This window comes from Somniosus microcephalus, chromosome 14 (assembly GCF_052327205.1).
Source record: "Somniosus microcephalus isolate GS21.2 chromosome 14, FLI_Smic_1.0, whole genome shotgun sequence".
Classification (NCBI taxonomy): Eukaryota; Metazoa; Chordata; class Chondrichthyes; order Squaliformes; family Somniosidae; genus Somniosus; species Somniosus microcephalus.
Window position 1 is genome coordinate 133,821,001 of NC_141000.1, and position 18,840 is coordinate 133,839,840.

The 18,840-nt window shown below is 45.0% G+C and overlaps 1 protein-coding gene across 2 annotated transcripts in view; it reads left to right on the forward strand.

Moving 5' to 3' along the window:
* Positions 1-18,840, forward strand: part of slc37a1 (solute carrier family 37 member 1) — a 194,669-nt gene that overhangs the window by 106,062 nt on the left and 69,767 nt on the right. For both annotated transcript variants that reach the window (XM_086007336.1, XM_086007338.1), the window contains exons 11-12: positions 15,475-15,624; positions 17,002-17,092. In XM_086007336.1, coding sequence (XP_085863462.1) covers positions 15,475-15,624; positions 17,002-17,092 — 241 coding nt within the window. The remainder of the gene's footprint in view (positions 1-15,474; positions 15,625-17,001; positions 17,093-18,840) is intronic.

Here is an 18,840-nt window from a genome sequence, read left to right on the forward strand (position 1 = left end):
TCACTCTGGTACAGTGTCATTCCTCACCCAGTCACTCTGGTACAGTGTCATTCCTCACCCAGTCACTCTGGTACAGTGTCATTCCTCACCCAGTCACTCTGGTACAGTGTCATTCCTCACCCAGTCACTCTGGTACAGTGTCATTCCTCACCCAGTCACTCTGGTACAGTGTCATTCCTCACCCAGTCACTCTGGTACAGTGTCATTCCTCACCCAGTCACTCTGGTACAGTGTCATTCCTCACCCAGTCACACTGGTACAGTGTCATTCCTCACCCAGTCACTCTGGTACAGTGTCATTCCTCACCCAGTCACTCTGGTACAGTGTCATTCCTCACCCAGTCACTCTGGTACAGTGTCATTCCTCACCCAGTCACTCTGGTACAGTGTCATTCCTCACCCAGTCACTCTGGTACAGTGTCATTCCTCACCCAGTCACTCTGGTACAGTGTCATTCCTCACCCAGTCACTCTGGTACAGTGTCATTCCTCACCCAGTCACTCTGGTACAGTGTCATTCCTCACCCAGTCACTCTGGTACAGTGTCATTCCTCACCCAGTCACTCTGGTACAGTGTCATTCCTCACCCAGTCACTCTGGTACAGTGTCATTCCTCACCCAGTCACTCTGGTACAGTGTCATTCCTCACCCAGTCACTCTGGTACAGTGTCATTCCTCACCCAGTATCCAGCCACTCTGGTACAGTGTCATTCCTCACCCAGTACACAGCCACTCTGGTACAGTGTCATTCCTCACCCAGCACCCAGTCACTCTGGTACAGTGTCATTCCTCACCCAGTCACTCTGGTACAGTGTCATTCCTCACCCAGTCACTCTGGTACAGTGTCATTCCTCACCCAGTCACTCTGGTACAGTGTCATTCCTCACCCAGTCACTCTGGCACAGTGTCATTCCTCACCCAGTCACTCTGGTACAGTGTCATTCCTCACCCAGTACCCAGCCACACTGGTACAGTGTCATTCCTCACCCAGCACCCAGTCACTCTGGTACAGTGTCATTCCTCACCCAGTATCCAGCCACTCTGGTACAGTGTCATTCCTCACCCAGTCACTCTGGTACAGTGTCATTCCTCACCCAGTCACTCTGGTACAGTGTCATTCCTCACCCAGTCACTCTGGCACAGTGTCATTCCTCACCCAGTCACTCTGGCACAGTGTCATTCCTCACCCAGTCACTCTGGTACAGTGTCATTCCTCACCCAGTACCCAGCCACACTGGTACAGTGTCATTCCTCACCCAGCACCCAGCCACACTGGTACAGTGTCATTCCTCACCCAGCACCCAGTCACTCTGGCACAGTGTCATTCCTCACCCAGTCACTCTGGCACAGTGTCATTCCTCACCCAGTCACTCTGGCACAGTGTCATTCCTCACCCAGTCACTCTGGCACAGTGTCATTCCTCACCCAGTCACTCTGGTACAGTGTCATTCCTCACCCAGTCACTCTGGTACAGTGTCATTCCTCACCCAGTCACTCTGGTACAGTGTCATTCCTCACCCAGTATCCAGCCACTCTGGTACAGTGTCATTCCTCACCCAGTACCCAGCCACTCTGGTACAGTGTCATTCCTCACCCAGTACCCAGTCACTCTGGTACAGTGTCATTCCTCACCCAGTCACTCTGGTACAGTGTCATTCCTCACCCAGTCACTCTGGTACAGTGTCATTCCTCACCCAGTCACCCTGGTACAGTGTCATTCCTCACCCAGTCACTCTGGCACAGTGTCATTCCTCACCCAGTCACTCTGGTACAGTGTCATTCCTCACCCAGTACCCAGCCACACTGGTACAGTGTCATTCCTCACCCAGCACCCAGTCACTCTGGTACAGTGTCATTCCTCACCCAGTACCCAGTCACTCTGGTACAGTGTCATTCCTCACCCAGTCACTCTGGTACAGTGTCATTCCTCACCCAGTCACTCTGGCACAGTGTCATTCCTCACCCAGTCACTCTGGTACAGTGTCATTCCTCACCCAGTCACTCTGGTACAGTGTCATTCCTCACCCAGTCACTCTGGTACAGTGTCATTCCTCACCCAGTATCCAGCCACTCTGGTACAGTGTCATTCCTCACCCAGTACCCAGCCACTCTGGTACAGTGTCATTCCTCACCCAGTACCCAGTCACTCTGGTACAGTGTCATTCCTCACACAGTCACTCTGGTACAGTGTCATTCCTCACCCAGTCACTCTGGTACAGTGTCATTCCTCACCCAGTCACTCTGGTACAGTGTCATTCCTCACCCAGTCACTCTGGCACAGTGTCATTCCTCACCCAGTCACTCTGGTACAGTGTCATTCCTCACCCAGCCACACTGGTACAGTGTCATTCCTCACCCAGCACCCAGTCACTCTGGTACAGTGTCATTCCTCACACAGTCACTCTGGTACAGTGTCATTCCTCACCCAGTCACTCTGGTACAGTGTCATTCCTCACCCAGTCACTCTGGTACAGTGTCATTCCTCACCCAGTCACTCTGGCACAGTGTCATTCCTCACCCAGTCACTCTGGTACAGTGTCATTCCTCACCCAGTCACTCTGGCACAGTGTCATTCCTCACCCAGTCACTCTGGCACAGTGTCATTCCTCACCCAGTCACTCTGGTACAGTGTCATTCCTCACCCAGTACCCAGCCACACTGGTACAGTGTCATTCCTCACCCAGCACCCAGTCACTCTGGTACAGTGTCATTCCTCACCCAGTACCCAGTCACTCTGGTACAGTGTCATTCCTCACCCAGTCACTCTGGTACAGTGTCATTCCTCACCCAGTCACTCTGGTACAGTGTCATTCCTCACCCAGTCACTCTGGTACAGTGTCATTCCTCACCCAGTCACTGGCACAGTGTCATTCCTCACCCAGTCACTCTGGTACAGTGTCATTCCTCACCCAGTACCCAGCCACACTGGTACAGTGTCATTCCTCACCCAGCACCCAGCCACACTGGTACAGTGTCATTCCTCACCCAGCACCCAGTCACTCTGGCACAGTGTCATTCCTCACCCAGTCACTCTGGCACAGTGTCATTCCTCACCCAGTCACTCTGGCACAGTGTCATTCCTCACCCAGTCACTCTGGCACAGTGTCATTCCTCACCCAGTCACTCTGGTACAGTGTCATTCCTCACCCAGTCACTCTGGTACAGTGTCATTCCTCACCCAGTACCCAGCCACACTGGTACAGTGTCATTCCTCACCCAGTCACTCTGGTACAGTGTCATTCCTCACCCAGTACCCAACCACACTGGTACAGTGTCATTCCTCACCCAGTACCCAGCCACACTGGTACAGTGTCATTCCTCATACCGGTGTTAGAGATGGGTGCTCTTTTTTATAATGTACTCCTCAAATCAGTAAGGTTCTTGTAGGTATCACTGATTTATTAAGTATACAGCACATATAATAGGACTTAAATATACACTTAAAAGATAATATTTACAACTAGATGTGATGATGCTTGGTTGTGGATTCAAACATGTTCCAGTTCTGAGCTCAGTATCTTAGGCTTTTACGACTCCAAATACAAATAGCCAGTTTTTATACATTTCTCTTGCTCCCTCCATGTGACAATACATACAATTCTGCATCACACCATTATATAAAAGTTAAAATACATACAAGGAGAGTTTAATTGACCTTGTTAAAACTTATTAAAGTTATTAATGAGTTATTTTTCCATAGACCAGTACAACGCCACTACTTTAATATCTTATTAATAGTTTTCACCCTTGTTACATATAACTGTGATTCCACCAAGTGAAACTTTTAACTGTAAGTTTGTCTTTGATTCAGTGCCATTTTGTACCAGTCTACCCAGATATTTTCCATTGCAGAACTAACTGTATTTCCTGCAGCTGATTACAGTTCTCAAAAATATATGAATCAGTGTGTCCTTTAATTAGGTTTGCTGAAGTGACTAAACTGACCATTGCTTTAATGTCAACCCTGACTCCACAGCCCAGTGCTACTTTAAATTGACTCAAATTCCCCTACTTAACGGGCAATGGCTAAAGATTACTATTATAGAATATAACATTAGCAGACTTCAGGACAGTCTGATTAACCCTTTCCTTACACCGGCATGGTGTAATGCCTCACTGTATGCATCTATTCTTGCAGTGTATTCCCTCACGAGGAACGCAAGAACAGGAATTGACCATTCAGCCTCTCGAGCCTATTCCGCCATTCAGTTAGATCATCGCTGATCTGTACCTCAGCTCTGTTTACCCGCCTTTGCTCCATATCGCTTGATACCTTTACCTAATAAAAATCTGTCAACCTCAGTCTTGAAAATGTCAGTGGATCCCCAGCATCCACAGCCTCTTGGAGGAGAGAGTTCCAGATTTCCACTGCCCTTTGTGTGCTTCACTGATTCCTGATTTAACTCCTGAACAGCCTAGTTCTAATCAGATTGTGCCCTCCTTGTTCTGGATTCTTTCACCAGAGGAAGTAGTTTCTCTGTATCTACCCTATCAAATCCTTTAAAGTTTTTTAAGACCTTGATTAGATCTCCCCGAAAAACAACTTGCAATTATGTAGCACTTTTCACTTAGTAAAACGTCCCAAGGCGCTTCACAGGAGTGTTATCAGACAAATTTTGACACTCTTATCTACTCTCAATTTCTTTTATCTTTTTAAATAGCTCAATTACAACACCCCTCAACAACCTTCTAAACTCCAGGGAATACAAGCCAAGTTTATGCAACCTGTCCTCATAATTTAACCCTTCAAGTCCTGGTAGGATCTGGTGTATCTGCATTTTTCACCCTCCAAAGCCAATATACCCTTCCTGCGGTGTGGGGCCCAGAACTGAGCACAACACTCCAGATGGGGTCTGACCAAGGCTGTGTACAAGTGCAGCATAACTTCCTCCCCTTTGTATTCCAGACCCCTTAAGATGAAGCTTTTTTGATTACTATTTGTACCTGGGCACTAGCATTTAGTGACCTGTGTACCTTAACTCCCAAATCCCTTTGCTCCTCCACAGCTCAGAGACTCGCCATTAAGAAAATATTCTAATTTATCTTTCTTGGATCCAAAGTGGATGACCTAACTTCCCCACATTGAACTCCACATCCCACAGTTTTGCCCAGACACTTAATCTGTCTGTATTCCTTTGTAACTTCCTGCTGCCATCTACACCACCATCTGTGCCTCCTAACTTAGTGTCAACTGCAAACTCGGAGACACTCTATTCCTTCATCCAAGTCATTGATATTAATGGTGAAAAGCTGAGGCCCAGTACAGATCCCTGGGGAATACCATTGTCACATGCCACCAATCAGACCATATTCCCTCTGTTGCTACTGTCTGCCTCTGACCTCCCAATCAATTACCAACCGATGTCACGTTACCTAGAATACCAGCTGATACTTGTCCAAGTGCTCAGTCACTCTGTCTCTGATGATAGATTCTGGTAACTTCCCCATAACTGACGTTAAACTAACAGGTCTGTCATTTCCTGGTTTCTCCCTCTCTCCCTTTTTAAATAATGGAGTGACGTTTGCAGTTTTCTAATGGCAAAATTCCTGAATCTAGAGAGCTTTGGAAAATTATGACCAATGCAGCTGCAATTTCCTCACCTGTTTCTTTTAACACCCTGGGGTGGAAACCATCAGGTCCTGGAGATTTTTATATCTGAAACTCCATTCTATTCTCTCGTATCATTTTTTAAAACTTGTATTAAAACCACAAAGTTCTTCCCCTTGACTTATTCTTGGGTTCCCTTGTCCCGCTGGTGTTTCATCCTCTTTCTCACTGTGAGAACGGATACAAAGTACTAATTTAACAAGTCTGACTTTTCCTTATTGTCAGCTGTGGCTCAGTTGGTAGCGCACTTGCCTCGGAGTCAGAAGGTTGTGGGATCAAGTCCCACTCCAGGGACTTGAACACATAAAGTTAGGCTGACACTCCAGTGCAGTGTTGAGGGCAGGCTGCACTGTCAGAGGTGCTGTCTTTCGGATGAGACGTTAAACTGAGGCCCCGTCTGCCCCCTCAGGTGGACGTACAAGATCCCATGACACTATTTCGAAGAAGAGCAGGGGAGTTCTCCCCGGTGTCCTGGTCAATATTTATCCCTCAACCAACATAACAAAAAAACCCCAGATTATCTGGTCATTATCACATCGCTGTTTACTGTGCGCAAATTGGCTGCTGCGTGTTCCACATTACAACAGTGACTTCACTTCAAAAATACTTCATTGGCTGTAAAGCGCTTTGAGATGTCCGATGGTCGTGAAAGGCGCTATATAAATGCAAGTCTTTCTTTTTTCTTTCTTACTGTATAATAGTCTCGCCTGTCTTTAATGGGCCCACATTACCCTTTGCCACTCTCCTCCTAATATATTTATAAAAACTTTTACTGTTGGCTTTGATATCTCTTGCAAGTTTTTTCCATAATCCGTTTTTGCACCTTATTACTTTCTTTGTATCCCTTTGTTTTTTTTATAGCTCTCCCACTCTTCTGGATTTCCACTTTCCTTTGCATTTGTGTAAGTCTTTTCTTTTAGCTCAATACTGTCTCTTGCCTCATTTGTTGACCATGGTTGATTAACTGCACAAGTGAAGTTTTGGCCTTTTAGGGGCATGTACTGGCATTGTATTGTACCAAAAACTTCCTTGAAATCTTCTCACTGTGTGTTTGTAGGTTTCCCCATTAACAGCTCGGCACAGTTTACTGCAGTCAATTTATTTCTCATCCCTTCGAAGTCTGACTTACAAATTTAAAACCTTGGTTTGTGACTCTTGCTTCTCTCTCTCTCAAACCTAATATCAAGTTCAACCATATGGTCACTATTCGCAAGATGTTTCCTTAGTCAGATTGTTAACTAATTCTGGTTCATTACATGTCACTAAACCTAGTATGGCCTTATCTCCTGTTGGTTGTAGAACTTATTGTTCCAGAAAACTGTCTCGAATGTATTCCAGAAATTCATTGGCTTTACTACTTGAGCTATTTTCCTTCTCCCAATTTGTGAAACTTAAAATTTCCCATCATAACCATGTTATTTCAGCTACATGAGTTTCTGAGCTCTGTGTTTAAATATCCCCCCACTACATCACTACTGTCAGGAGGTCTTGCATTCTTCGCTGTTCCTAACTTCTACCCATGCTGTTGCCACAGCTCAAACACCCTTCCTGAAGTACTTTCTTTCCACTGTTGTAATTGTGTCTCTCATCAATATTGTTACTCCTCCACCCTTTCACAATTTTCTTGTCCTTTCTGAAGATTTAAGGCACAAAAACCCCACAGGAAAAGTGGTCCATCCGTGGCTAACAAGAGAAGCTAAAGATAGTATTAGATCAAAGGAAGAGGCTTATAATGTTGTCAAAAAGAGCAGTAAGCCTGAGGATTGGGAGGATTTTAGAATTCATCAAAGGAGGACCAAGAAATTGATAAAGAAAGGGAAAATAGAATATGAGAGTAAACTAGCAAGGGACATAAAAACAGACTGTAAAAGCTTCTATGGGTATGTAAAAAGGAAAAGATTAGCGAAAGTAAATGTGGGTCCCTTACAGGCTGAGACAGGAGAAATTATAATGGGGAATAAGGAAATGGCAGAGAAATTAAACAAATACTTTGTGTCTGTCTTTACGGAAGGAGACGCAAAAAAAACCCCGGAAATAGCGGCCAAACAAGGGTCCAACAAGAATGAGGAACTGAAAGAAATTAGTATTAGTAAAAAAAAAAATAGTACTGGAGAAATTAATGGGACCTGATGACACATGCTAGGGCTTTGAAAGAGGTGACTATAGAGATAGTGGATGCATTGGTTGTCATTTTCCAAAATTCCATAGATTCTAGAACGGTTCCCATGGATTGGAAAGTAGCAAATGTAACCCCACTATTTAAGAAAGGAGGGAGAGGGAAAACGGGAAATTACAGACCAGTTAGCCTGACATCAATAGTAGGGAAAATGCTAGAATCTATTATTAAGGACATGGTAACAGGGCACTTAGGAAATAATAATAGGATTGGGCAGAGTCAACACGGATTTATGAAAAGGAAATCATGTTTGACTAATCTGTTAGTTTTTTGAAGTTGTAACTAGCAGAATACATAAGGGGGAACCAGTGGATGTGGTGTATTTGGATTTTCAGAAGGTATTCGATAAGGTGCCACACAAGAGGTTATTAAACCAAATGAGGGCTCATGGGATTGGGGGTAAGATACTAGCATGGATTGAGGATTGGTTAACGGACAGAAAACAGAGAGTAGGAATAAACGGGTCATTTTCGGGTTGGCAGGCTGTAACTAGTGGGGTACCGCAAGGATCAGTGCTTGGGCCTCAGCTATTCACAATCTATATCAATGATTTGGATGAGGGGACCAAATGTAATGTATCCAAGTTTGCTGATGATACAAAGCTGGGTGGGAATGTAAGTTGTGAGGAGAATGCAAAGAGGCTTCAAGGGGATATAGTCAGGCTAAATGAGTGGGCAAGAACATGGCAATTGGAATATAATGTGGAGAAATGTGAAGTTAGCCACTTTGGTAGAAAAAATAGAATGCAGTGTGTTTTTTAAATGGTGAGAGATTGGGAAATGTTGGTGTTCGGAGGGACCTGGATGTCCTTGTATATGAATCACTGAAAGTTAACATGCAGGTGCAGCAAGCAATTGAGAAAGCAAATAGTATGTTGGACTTTATTACAAGAGGATTTGAGTAGGGGTGGGGCCACTTAGGGACCAAAAAAGAGACCTATGCATAGAGGCAGAGGGTATGGCTGCGGTACTAAATGAGTACTTTGCATCTCTCTTCACTAAGGAAGAGGATGCTGCCATAGACATAGTAAAGGAGGAGGTAGTGGAGATACTTGATAGGATATAAATTGATAAAGAGGAGGTATTAGAAAGGCTGGCTGTACTTAAATTAGATAAATCACCAGGAGCGGATGGGATGCATCCGAGGATGTTGAGGGAGGAAATCGCGGAGGCCATAATATTCCAACCCTCCTTAGATGCGGGGATGGTGCCAGAGGGCTGGAGAATTGCAAATGTTACACCATTGTTCAAAAAAAGGGTGTAAAGATAAACCAGTCAGTTTGACCTCGGTAGTGGGGAAGCTTTTAGAAACAGTAATCAGTGACAAAATTAACAGTCACTTGGGCAAGTGTGGATTAATTCAGGAAAGCCAGCACAAATTTGTTAAATCCAAATCATGTTTAACTAACTTGATTGAGTTCTATAATGAGGTAACATAGAGGGTTGATGAGAGTAATGCAGTTGATGTAGTGTACATGGATTTCCAAAAGGTGTTTAACAAAGTGCCACATAATAGGCTTGCCTGCAAAGTTGAAGCCTATAGAATAAAAGGGACAGTGGCAGCATGGATACGGAATTGGTTAAGTGACAGGAAACAGAGAATAGTGGTGAACGGTTTTTTGGACTGGAGGAAGGTATACAGTGGTGTTCCCCAAGGGTCGGTTCTAGGACCACTGCTTTTCTTGATATATATTAATAACTTGGACGTGGGTGTACAGGGCAAAATTTGCAGATGACACAAAACTTGGAACTATAGTGAACAGTGAGGATAGTGATAGGCTTCAGGAAGACATGGACAGGCTGGTGAAATGGGTGGACACGTGGCAGATGAAATTTAATGCAGAAAAGTGTGAAGTGATACATTTTGGTAGAAAGAATGAGGAGAGGACATATAAACTAAAGGGTACAATCCTGAAGTGGCTGCACGAACAGAGACCTGGGGGTATGTGTGCACAAATCATTGAAGATGGCAGGGCAGGATGAGAAAGCGGTTAAAAAGGCTTACGGGATTCTGAGCTTCAAAATAGAGGTATAGAGTACAAAAATGTAGCAATTATGCTGAACCTTTATAAAACACTGGTTCAGCCCCAACTGGAGTATTGTGTCCAATTCTGGACACCACACTTTAGGAAGAATGTGAAGGCCTTCGAGAAGTTGCAGAAAAGATTTGAGAGAATGGAGGGACTTCAGTTACGTGGATAGACTGGAGAAGCTGGGGTTGTCCTCCTTGGAGCAGAGACAGTTGAGAGGAGATTTGATAGAGCTATAGTAATAGGGGATTCTATTGTAAGGGGAATAGATAGGCGTTTCTGCGGCCGCAAACGACACTCCAGGATGGTGTGTTGCCTCCCTGGTGCAAGGGTCAAGGATGTCTCGGAGCGGCTGCAGAACATCTTGGAAGGGGAGGGTAAACAGCCAGTTGTTGTGGTGCATATAGGTACCAACGATATAGGTAAAAAATGGGATGAGGTCCTAAAAGCTGAATATAGGGAGTTAGGAGGTAAATTAGAAAATAGGACCTCAATGGTAGTAATCTCAGGATTGCTACCAGTGCCACGTGCTAGTCAGAGTAGAAATAGAAGAATATTTCAGATGAATACGTGGCTAGAGGAATGGTGCCAGGGGGAGGGATTCAAATTCCTGGGACATTGGAACCGGTTCTGGGGGAGGTGGGACCAGTTCAAACCGGACGGTTTGCACCTGGGCAGGGCCGGGACCGATGTCCGAGGGGGAGTGTTTGCTAGTGCTCTGGGGGAGGGTTTAAACTAAAATGGCAGGGGGACAGAGGAAAAGGAAACAAGGATAAAAGCAAAAGATAGGAAGGAGAAAAACAAAAGTGGCAGTCAGAGAAATCAACGGTTTAAATCAAACATGGCCACAGTAAATAATAGGTCTAAGAGCATTAAAAAAACAAGCCTGAAGGCTTTGTGTCTTAATGCGAGGAGCATTCGTAAAAAGGTGGATGAATTAGCTGCACAAATAGAGCTAAACGAATATGATTTGATTGGGATTACGGAAACATGGCTCCAGGGTGGCGAAGGCTGGGAACTCAACATCCTGAGGTATTCAATATTCAGGAAAGAGAGGCAAAAAGGAAAGGGAGGTGGGGTAGCATTACTGGTTAAAGAAGGGATTAACACAATTGTAAGGAAGGATATTAGCTCTGATGATGTGGAATCTGTATGGGTAGAACTGTGAAATACCAAGGGGCAGAAAACATTAGTGGGAGTGGTATATAGACCTCCAAACAGTAATGCGGAGGTTGGGGATGGCATTAAAAGGGAAATTAGAGAAGCGTGCAAAAAGGGCGCAGCAGTCATCATGGGTGACTTTAATCTACATATAGATTGGGCTAACCAAATTAGTAACAATACTGTGGAGGAGGAATTCCTGGAGTGTTTACGGGATAGTTTCCTGGACCAATATGTCAAGGAACCAACCAGAGATCACGCCATCTTAGACTGGGTATTATGTAACGAGAAAGGATTAATTAGCAATCTTGTTGTGGAGATGCCGGTGTTGGACTGGGGTGGACAAATGTAAGAAGTCACACAACACCAGGTTATAGTCCAACAGCTTTATTTGAAATCACAAGCTTTCGGAGCGCTGCTCCTTCGTCAGGTGAAGTGGAGAGAAGCATAAAAACACAGCTTATATAGTCAGAGAATAATGTCAGATGTTTACAGGTAATCTCTCTAACTGCCATTTATCACACCTCGGCAGAGAGATAATCACAGCAATCAAAGGTGTAAATGGTGTCCAAACAGGTCAGTCAGGAAAACATTACATCAAAGAGCAATGAGGTGGGGTCACAAGGGGTCAAATGTTGCAGATGCTGGGGTCTGTATGAAAAACAAAAAAACAGACAAAAAACATTTTTTTTGCTGGAAATCACAGCAGGTCCGGCCGCATCTGTGTGGTGAGAACAAGCCAACGACGACTCGAGTCTGGATGACCCTACGTCAGGTGCGGTTACATGTAGCGTGACATGAACCCAAGATCCCGGTTCAGGCCGTCCTCATGGGTGCGGAACTTGGCTATCATCCCGGTTCAGGCCGTCCTCATGGGTGCGGAACTTGGCTATCATCCCGGTTCAGGCCGTCCTCATGGGTGCGGAACTTGGCTATCATCCCGGTTCAGGCCGTCCTCATGGGTGCGGAACTTGGCTATCATCCCGGTTCAGGCCGTCCTCATGGGTGCGGAACTTGGCTATCCGCACCCATGAGGACGGCCTGAACCGGGATCTTGGGTTCATGTCACGCTACATGTAACCGCACCTGACGTAGGGTCATCCAGACTCGAGTCGTCGTTGGCTTGTTCTCACCACACAGATGCAGCCGGACCTGCTGTGATTTCCAGCAAAAAAAATGTTTTTGTCTGTTTTTTTGTTTTCATACAGACCCCAGCATCTGCAACATTTGACCCCTTGTGACCCCACCTCATTGCTCTTTGATGTAATGTTTTCCTGACTGACCTGTTTGGACACCATTTACACCTTTGATTGCTGTGATTATCTCTCTGCCGAGGTGTGATAAATGGCAGTTAGAGAGATTACCTGTAAACATCTGACATTATTCTCTGACTATATAAGCTGTGTTTTTATGCTTCTCGCCACTTCACCTGACGAAGGAGCAGCGCTCCGAAAGCTTGTGATTTCAAATAAAGCTGTTGGACTATAACCTGGTGTTGTGTGATTTCTTACAGCAATCTTGTTGTACGAGGCCCCTTGGGTCGGAGCAATCGTAATATGATTGAATTCTTCATTAAGATGGAGAATGAAGTAGTTGACTCAGAGACTAGGGTCCTGAATTTAAATAAAGGAAACTACGATGGTCTGAGGCGCGAATTGGGTAGGATGGATTGGGGAATGTCACTCAAAGGGTTAACGGTGGATAGGCAATGGCAAACATTCAAAGACCGCATGGATGAACTACAGAATTTGTTCATCCCAGTTTGGCATGAAAATAAAACACAAAAGGTGACTCAACCGTGGCTAACGAGGGAAATTAGGGATAGCATAAGATCCAAGGAGAGCACATATAAATTGGCCAAAAAAAGCAGTAATTCAGAGGATTGGAAGCAGTTTAGGATTCAACAAAGGAGGACAAAGGGATTAATTAAGAAAGGGAAAATAGAATGAGAGTAAGCTTTCAGTTAACATAAAAACTGACTAAAAGCTTTTATAGATATGTGAAGAGAAAAAGATTGGTGAAGTCAAGCGTAGGTTCCTTGCAGTCAGAATCAGGGGCATTTATAATGGGGAACAAAGAAATGGCAGACCAATTAAATACAAATTTTGGTTCTGTCTTCACAAAGGAGGAAACAAATAACCTCCCAGAAATGTCGGGGAACATAGGGTCTGATGAAAGGGAGGAACTGAAAGAAATCAGTATTTGTAGGGAAATGGGGTTAGGGAAATTGATGGGATTGAAAGGCCGATAAATCCCCAGGGCCTGATAATCTACATCCCAGGGTACTTAAGGAAGTGGCCCTAGAAATAGTAGATGCATTGCTGATCATCTTCCAACATTCGATGGAATCTGGAACAGTACCCATGGATTGGAGGGTAGCTAATGTTACCCCACTATTCCAAAAAGGTGGTAGAGAGAAAACGGGGAATGACAGACCGGTAAGCCTGACATCGGTAGTGGGGAAAATGCTAGAGTCCATTATAAAAGATGTAATAGCAGAGCACTTGGAAAACAGTGACAGGATCGGACAAAGTCAACATGGATTCACAAAAGGTAAATCGTGCTTGACTAATCTACTGGAATATTTTGAGGATGTAACTAGTAAAATAGATAAGGGAGAACCAGTGGATGTGGTGTATTTGGACTTTCAGAAGGCTTTCGATAAGGTCCCGCTTAAGAGATTAGTGTGTAAAGTTAAGGCACATGGGATTGGGGGCAAGGTATTGACTTGGATAGAGAACTGGTTGGCAGACGGAAAGCGAAGAGTTGGAATAAACGGGTCTTTTTCCGAGTGGCAGGCAGTGACTAGTGGGGTACCGCAGGGATCGGTCCTTGGACCCCAGCTATTCACAATATATATTAATGATCTAGACAAGGGAACTAGATGTAATATCTCCAAATTTGCAGACGACACAAAGCTGGGTGGGTGTGTGTGCTGTGAGGAGGATGCCGAGAAACTCCAGGATGATTTGGACAGGTTGGGTGATTGGGCAGAAGCATGGCAGATGCAATATAACGTGGATAAATATGAGGTTATCCACTTTGGTGTCAAAAACAGGAAGGCAGATTATTATCTGAAAGGCAATAGATTGGGAGAAGGGGAAGTGCAACGAGACCTGGGTGTCGTTGTGCACCAGTCGCTGAAGGTAAGCATGCAGGTGCAGCAGGCGGTTAAGAAGGCAAATGGTACGTTGGCCTTCGTAGCGAGAGGGTTTGAGTACAGGAACAAGGATGTCTTGCTGCAGTTGTACAGGGCCTTGGTGAGACCACACCTTGAGTATTGTGTGCAGTTTTGGTCGCCTTATCTGAGGAAGGATATTCTTGCCATGGAAGGAGTTCAGCGAAGATTCACCAGGCTGATACCTGGGGTGGCAGGAATGACGTATGAGGAGAGATTGGATCGATTGGGCTTGTACTCGCTGGAGTTTAGAAGAATGAGAGGGGATCTCATTGAAACTTATAAAATTCTGGCAGGACGGATGTTCCCGATGGTCAGGGAATCCAGAACCGGGGTCATAGTCTAAGGATAAGGGGTAGGCCTTTTAGGACAGAAATGAGGAGGAATTTCTTCACCCAGAGAGTGGTGAACCTGTGGAATTCTCTACCACAGAAGGCAGTAGAGGCCAATTCATTAAATATATTCAAGAAGGAGTTGGATATATTTCTTAAGGCTAAAGGGATCAAGGGGGGGTATGGGGAGAAAGCAGGGACCGGGTACTGAACTTGGATGATCAGCCATGATTGCATTGAATGGCAGAGCAGGCTAGAGGGGCCGAATGGCCTACTGGACGAGTTTCGATCGCCTAGATGGGTCGGAGAGGAATTTCCCAGATTTTTTTCTCCCAAATTGGCCATTGGGTTTTTTACCTGGTTTTTCGCCTCTCCCTGGAGATCACATGGGTTCGGGAGGGATGTCGAGTGATAGTAGATTTGAATGGACTGGGGCTGCGTGGGGGCCGGACTGGGGCTGCGTGGGGGCCGGACTGGGGCTGCGTGGGGGTCGGACTGGGGCTGCGTGGGGGCACCTTTCCTCCCTGAAGGACGCTGGGACAATTGGGCAGCTTTCATGGTCAACTTCTGTCTGAAGCCAGCCCACAGTACCGGGTTTATTGAAGTTGCTTTCACAATTTATTATGGTGTAATTTGAATTTTTGACTGCTGGGTTGTTGGTCCAGTTCCATAAACACTACTCTGCCATGCCCAGTTAGTATGTGCTCAGTCGCACAGTTATTAAAGCAACAAAGTGACCAGAGATTGAAAAAACTCTGAAATTGCTGAAATCAAAAATAAAAACACAAAATGCTGGAACTACTCAGCAGGTCCATCAGTGAAAGAGAAGAGGTGGGTCGCTGTTTCTGAAACGTGGCTCACAAGCACGAGTGGACCTGCTTTGTACTTCCAACACCTTCTGGTATTTTAAATTGCAGTAAATGTCTTTTAGTTTAATTTTTAATTGAAACTTCTTAAAATATGATCCCTTCAATTTAATAAATTCAAAACAGGACCCAGAAGAGGAATGTTTATTGAAGGACAGTGATGGCAGGATTCCAGCCAAGTCCAATGGTTTAGTGACCAGCCACGTTGTTGTAGTTGGCAATGAGAGAGGAAATGCACCAGCAGCCATCAGCTTCCTCGGAGCCTTGAGAATCCCTGTAAGTATCTGTTTAGAATCAGGGCCATTAAATGGGAAGGATGCAACTGCTTGTAACGTACCTTCTCCTGTCTCCACCCTGGCACTGTGACACTGCTCGAGATTTGAACCTCAACTACAGTTGCAACTCTTCACATAAACACTGTCAGGAAATTCAAACTCCTTTCCAGATGCAAGTTCTTCCTAATCTTCAGGAAAGAACAACGTGTTAACTCTACAAATGTTTCAGGGAAGTTCAAATCCTCAGTGATATATTGGGAATTTTTTTTTTATTGTAATATGACAGTCCCACTTTCAACATTGGAATAATTCCTATACAAATGTCGAAAACAGAGTCCTGTTTTTTTTCTGTCAAATTTCCCCCTCCTCTCCTGAAGGTATTGACTTTTTCTGGGCTATAGTTCCACAGGCATTTGTTGGATATGGTGTACTGTGTTGGCCCCTCCCCTCCTCTAATAGAATCATACATCACAGAAGGCGGCCATTCAGCCCATCGTGCCTGTGCCGGCTCTTTGAGCGAGCTCTCCAATTAGTCCCACTCCCCCGCTCTTTCCCCAGAGCCCTGCAAATGTTTTAAAGTATTTATCCAATTCGCTTTTGAAAGTTCTTATTGAATCTGCTTCCACCGCCCTTTCAGGCAGCGAATTCCAGATCACAACTCGCTGCGTAAAAAATGTCTTCTCATTTCCACGTTTCCCCCCCGCCCCCCCGGCTTTTTTGCCAATTATTTTAACTCTGTGTCCTCTGGTTACTGACCTGCCCACCAGTGGAAACAGTTTCTCCCTATCTATGCTATCAAACCCCTCTCCTGAAGGTGTTGACTTTTTCTGGGGTGTGGTTCTGCAGGCACCCATTGGGCACCTTGAGCCCTACTTTCCCCTCCCCTCCAGAAGCTGTTGATTCTTTCTGGGGTAAGGTTCCACAGGGGCCAGCCAACCCTGCTCCCACTTACTTCACCAAAATGGCCATTCTTCATATCCGAGTTTGGAAAATCCTGCTGGGTAATGATTAAGATTGGGAACACTGGCTAATTTCTCTTGCCTAACTCGAGGTACTGAGGCCAGTTGTAGTCCCTGCTGCTGCTCTGCCTGGGATTAACTACCTCAGCACTGATTGGAGAATCAAGCCTGGGCTCTTCCTCATCAGCTGCTCACCTCCTTAACCCGCTGAGCCATCTGAGGAGCCCATCACTAGCTTTTAACTAAATTCCCTTCTGTATCATGGGATTCCTGAGTACCTTCTCATTTCCTTGGCTTGATTTTCCTTGTAAGTCTAGAGAAATGATCTCTGGGACTGAGCTGAGCCATGTCTCCTGGGAGACGGCACCTGCTAAGCCTGTGCTGCTGTAATCGGCTGCCTGTCTGGTTGTGTTTTGCAGGGTGTGGTGGAGTTTTCCTTGTGTCTGCTCTTTGCCAAGCTGGTCAGTTACACGTTCCTTTTCTGGCTCCCAATGTATCTCGCCAGCGAAGGTAAGTAGCACGAGCACAAACAATGACCTGAATTAGTGTCGGAATTACTACAGGAATGCACTGATGTGGTGTTTGATGCTGGTTAAATGTACAGCTCTGTCCCTGATGAACTATACAGCAGCTGGATGGGGCATCATCTTACCTGTTATACTGCAGCAGCAGCTTACCCTTGATAAGGGTGCACAGCAGTATACTGCTTATGTTCCTGGACTAGTAATCCAGAGAGTTCACATCACACCAGGCAATTTGAGAATTTGAATTCAGTTTAATACATTTTTTAAAATCTAGAAATAAAAAGCTGGTATCAGTAAAAGTGAGATGTAGCTGTCGGATTGTTGTAAAAACCTAACTGGTTCACGAATGTCCTTTAGAACATAAGAAATAGGAGCAGGAGTAGGCCATACGACCCCTCGAGCCTGCTCCACCATTTAATAAGATCATGGTTGATCTTTGACTTCAACTCTACTTTCCTGCCCTATCTCCATATCCTTTGATTCCCTTAGAATCCAAAAATCTATCTATCTCAGCCTTGAATATACTCAACGACTGAGCATCAACAGTACTTTGGGGCAGAGAATTTCAAAGATTTACAACCCTCTGAGTGAAGAAATTTCTCCTTATCTCCGTCCTAAATGGCCTACCGGTATCCTGAGACTATGCCCCCTAGTTCTAGACTCTCCAGCCAGGGGAAACAACCTCTCAGCATCTACCCTGTCAAGCCATCTCAGAATCTTATGTTGCAATGAGATCACCTCTGGGGTTTAGAAAAATAAGAGAATATCGGCCCATTCTACTCAATCTCTCCTCATAGGACAGCCCTCTCATCCCAGGAATCAATCTAGTGAACCTTCGTTGCACCGCCTCTAAGGCAAGTATATCCTTCCATAGTTACGGAGACCAAAACTGTGCCCAGTACTCCAGGTGTGGTCTCACCAAGGCCCTGTACAATTGCAGCAAGACTTCCTTACTCTTATACTCCAATCCCCTTGCAATAAAAATCAACATGCCCTTTACTTTCCTAATTGTTTGCCGCACCTGCATGCTAGCTCTGTGTTTGGTGTACAAGGACACCCAAATCCCTCTGAGCACTAATATTTAATAGTTTCTCACCATTTAAAAAAGATTTTTTTTCTATTCTTCCTACCAAAGTAAATAATATCACATTTCCCCACATTATACTCCATCTGCCACCTTACACCTTACTGCCCACTCACTTAACCTGTCTATATCCCTTTGCAGGCTTTTTGTGTCCTCCTCACAACTTACAGTCCCACCTAGCTTTATATCATCAGCAAACTTGGATACACTGCACTCGGTCCCTTCATCAAAGTCATTAATTTAAATTGTAAATAGTTGAGGCCCAAGCAATGATCCTTGCGGCACCCCACTAGTAACAGCCTGCCAACCTGAAAATGAATTGCAACAGTTATACATTCCTTTCTGGCACAAAAACACAAAAGGAAAAGTGGCCCAACCATGGCTAACAAAAGAAATTAAGGATAATATTAGATCCAAAGAGGAGTCATATAAAGTTGCCAGAAAAAGTAGCAAGCCTGAGGATTGGGAGCAGTTTAGAGTTCAGCAAAAAGGACCAAGAGATTAGAGTCACAGAGTCATAGCGTTGTACAGCACAGAAAGAGACCCTTCGGCCCATTGTGTCAGTGCTGGCCATCAAGCCCTGTCTATTCTAATCCCATTTTCCAGCATTTGGTCCATAGCCTTGTATGCTATGGTGCATATTGATTAAG